This window comes from Fulmarus glacialis, unplaced genomic scaffold, assembly GCF_000690835.1.
Source record: "Fulmarus glacialis isolate BGI_N327 unplaced genomic scaffold, ASM69083v1 scaffold18043, whole genome shotgun sequence".
Lineage (NCBI taxonomy): Eukaryota > Metazoa > Chordata > Aves > Procellariiformes > Procellariidae > Fulmarus > Fulmarus glacialis.
The window spans coordinates 14,622-17,449 of record NW_009205055.1 but is presented as its reverse complement, the minus strand read 5'-3'; the positions used below and the strand labels follow the sequence as shown (position 1 = coordinate 17,449).

The window sequence follows — 2,828 nt, the reverse complement described above, 5'->3', positions numbered from 1 at the left end:
CATGGCTGTTTGGTGTTGTCTAGCCCCAGTCCTTCCTGGCTGTCCGAGTTCTGCATCAGTGAGGGGTGCAGCAGTCCCCCCTGTCTGGCTTCAAGCTATAAAGCAGCTTGGGTAATCCTATCCCCCTCTGGTCCTTTTTCAGACATATTACCAGACCCCACCGCCCACCTTCTCCTTCCACCAGCGAGCTTTCCACAAGAGCGTGGTCTACCTCTGGGTCCTGTGCAGGTAACGGGTCCCAGGGGCTGGGAGCGAGGGTGCTGGGGGAAGCAGCGTGCAGTCCTCTGACCTGTGACATTGCTCACCCTCTGCCTCCCCGGGGCTGGGCTGGCTTGCTCTAGCACAGATGTCCCTGCCCTGTCAGCTCTTGGGCCACAGGGGAGAGATTTCGGTGCTCTGTCACAGGGGATTAGACCAGCCCACCCCACCCACCTACGCAGTTGTGGGTGCAGGGAGGCAGCCTCAGCCCCCCACAGCTGCGGCACCAGGGAAGGGAGACCTGTTTGCAACCTGTGTTGTCCCTTGCTGTCCCTAGCTCAGTTGCGTTGGCCCTGGGTGCCCTCACGCTGTGGCACGCCGCCCTCATCACCCGTGGGGAAACCAGCATCGAGCGGCACATCAACAAGAAGGAGAGGCAGAGACTGCAGAAGAAGGGCAAGGTGAGCGCAGCCTGCAGAGCAGGAAGGCTGGCCGGGGCAGAGCCGGATGCGATGTGTGTCTCCCCGGCCTGCAGGTCTTCAGGAACCCCTACAGTTATGGCAGCTGGGATAACTGGAAGGTGTTCTTGGGCGTGGACATGCCAAGGTAAAGCCCCAGGGAAGCCCCTGCCTGGGAAGGTGGTGGCTCAGCAGCGGTGGGGGTGCTGGGACACTGGTGCTCTCCTTGGGCAGCTGGGGCAGAGCAGGACAGCGAGCATCCCATGCTGTGGGCTGCTCTGGGCTTTGCAAGGCAGAGAGGACTCAGGCATGAGCTGCCTTGTGGCTCCTCAGCCCTGCCCGGTGGCAAGCTCTGGCCTACCCAGCACCCCTTTGCCGAGAGAGTCCTGGCTGAGGAGCTCAGCCATTGTGGCAGGCCGGGGGGACCGGCTGGCACCTCGGGGACACGGGCTCACAGCCCTGCCTTGGCTCTGCAGAGCTGAGAAGCACTGAGACTTCAGCTTTTTGCTGTGGCCTCACTCCTCTCCCCACAGGCACTGGCTCACCCGTGTCCTGCTGCCCTCTCCTCACCTGCCCCACGGGACGGGCCTGAGCTGGGACCTGCCTCCCTGTGTGACTGAGCAGCGCACGCCGCTCCTGGCCATCTGAGGCCCAGGTGCTGCAGACGTCCTCCCCGCAGGCAGGGGAGCGCACAGGGGACCCACTCTGCCACCGCGGCTCCCTTTGGCTCAAGCGCCTGGTGGAAAGGGGGTGCTGGCACACACTGCTGACTGGAGCCAGAGCCACGGGAAACCGCTTGGACAGTGTCAGTGCCTGGACGCCTGCTCTCTCGGCTCCAGCCCCGGGGGAAAGGCGGCAGAGCTGCTGCTCCCCGCTAGCACAGGAACAGGCCAGCACGCGGCTCAGCTCAGCTCTCGGGCAGGGCTGGGCACAGAGGATGGCACCCCTGCTCCCCAAGCACTCCCCAGGGAGCCTTTTTAAGACCATCCAATAAATGTTTTTTTTTTTTTTTAAGGGAGTCTGGCTCTTTTCCCTGATGGGCGGTGCAGACTTCTGGGGGCAGGGGAGGAGAGGGACACCCATGATTCCCCAGCGTGGAAAGAGGATTAAGGGCCTGTAACCAGTAGCACCTTTAGCTGCTCAAAATGTGGAAGGGCACTGGAGTCGCAGCCTGGGCTGCACAGAGACCCACTGCAGCATTACCAAAAACAGATATATTTATTCCTCTGGCATGTGGGTTGCCACACACCGCACGCGCGTGCACAGGCCTGCCCTCTGCACTCACACGTGGCGATTCTGTCCATGCGGTTTCTGCCCACCACTGCCCCTGGCTGCAGCAGAGGCTGGACAAGCCACGAGCGGCACAGCTCCTTCCCTCCTGCAGGTGCCGGGAAGAGAGGGCGGGGGTGCCAGGAAGGTGCTGCAGAGGGGTGCTGTCTGCCGGCCCCCATGCTCCAGCCCCGGCACTCGGGGCATTACTGGGCTCCGAGGGGGGTCCGTGGCATCATTGGATGGCTTGGCGGGTTAGCGGGGGCCCGGTCAGATTGTCGGTCAGCACAGGGAGGGAACGCAGGGCGCTCACCTGCCCGGGCTCCCCAGCAGGAACCTGTGGGGGCAGAGATGGTGCCATCAGCCATGTCCCCAACAAGCCAGCGCCCCAGCAGCTCCAGCCACATGCACTCACCATTCCCCCCGTGCTGCCACCGCTTCCTTCCGCACCAGCCTCTTCTTATCATCCAAAGGCTTGGCCAGTGCCCGGATAACTCGGGCCTTGTACGGGAGCAGCTTTAGGACAGAAAGGGCTCTTGGTAAGAGACCTGGGTGCTGGCTGACTCCCAGGAGGAGGTTTGGGACACCCTTGCCCCTCTATATGCAGAGGCAGGCAGACGGACGACGCAGGGCACTTACCACTGTTGTGGGCAGGCTGGTAAGTGCATGGGCACAGCGCAGGGCGGCAATTCGGACAGCCTGGAACAGACAGACGGGGCGAGGGCAGCGGAAGGGGCAGGGGTGGAGGAGAGGGGTGTGAGGGTGGAAGGAGGGGGCACACGCACCATGGTGGGACTGGAGGTGAGGCTGAGGAACTTGGTGACCAGTGTGTCGACGTGCAGGCTCATGATCTGGGGAGCTTCGAGCAGCAGCGGTTGGAGGCAGCCCAGCGTGGAGAGCTGC

At 63.2% G+C, this 2,828-nt stretch overlaps 2 protein-coding genes across 2 annotated transcripts in view; one reads left to right on the top strand and one right to left on the bottom strand.

Moving 5' to 3' along the window:
* Positions 1-1,304, top strand: part of ZDHHC16 (zinc finger, DHHC-type containing 16) — a 4,109-nt gene extending 2,805 nt beyond the window's left edge. The window contains exons 7-10 of the mRNA XM_009575254.1: positions 143-228; positions 536-659; positions 734-804; positions 1,190-1,304. Of these exons, the coding sequence (XP_009573549.1) occupies positions 143-228; positions 536-659; positions 734-804; positions 1,190-1,304 (396 nt within the window). The remainder of the gene's footprint in view (positions 1-142; positions 229-535; positions 660-733; positions 805-1,189) is intronic.
* A 930-nt stretch (positions 1,305-2,234) lies between these two features.
* MMS19 (MMS19 nucleotide excision repair homolog (S. cerevisiae)) overlaps positions 2,235-2,828 on the bottom strand; it is an 11,531-nt gene continuing 10,937 nt past the window's right edge. The window contains 4 exon segments of the mRNA XM_009575253.1: positions 2,235-2,262; positions 2,341-2,441; positions 2,565-2,624; positions 2,711-2,824. Of these exon segments, the coding sequence (XP_009573548.1) occupies positions 2,235-2,262; positions 2,341-2,441; positions 2,565-2,624; positions 2,711-2,824 (303 nt within the window).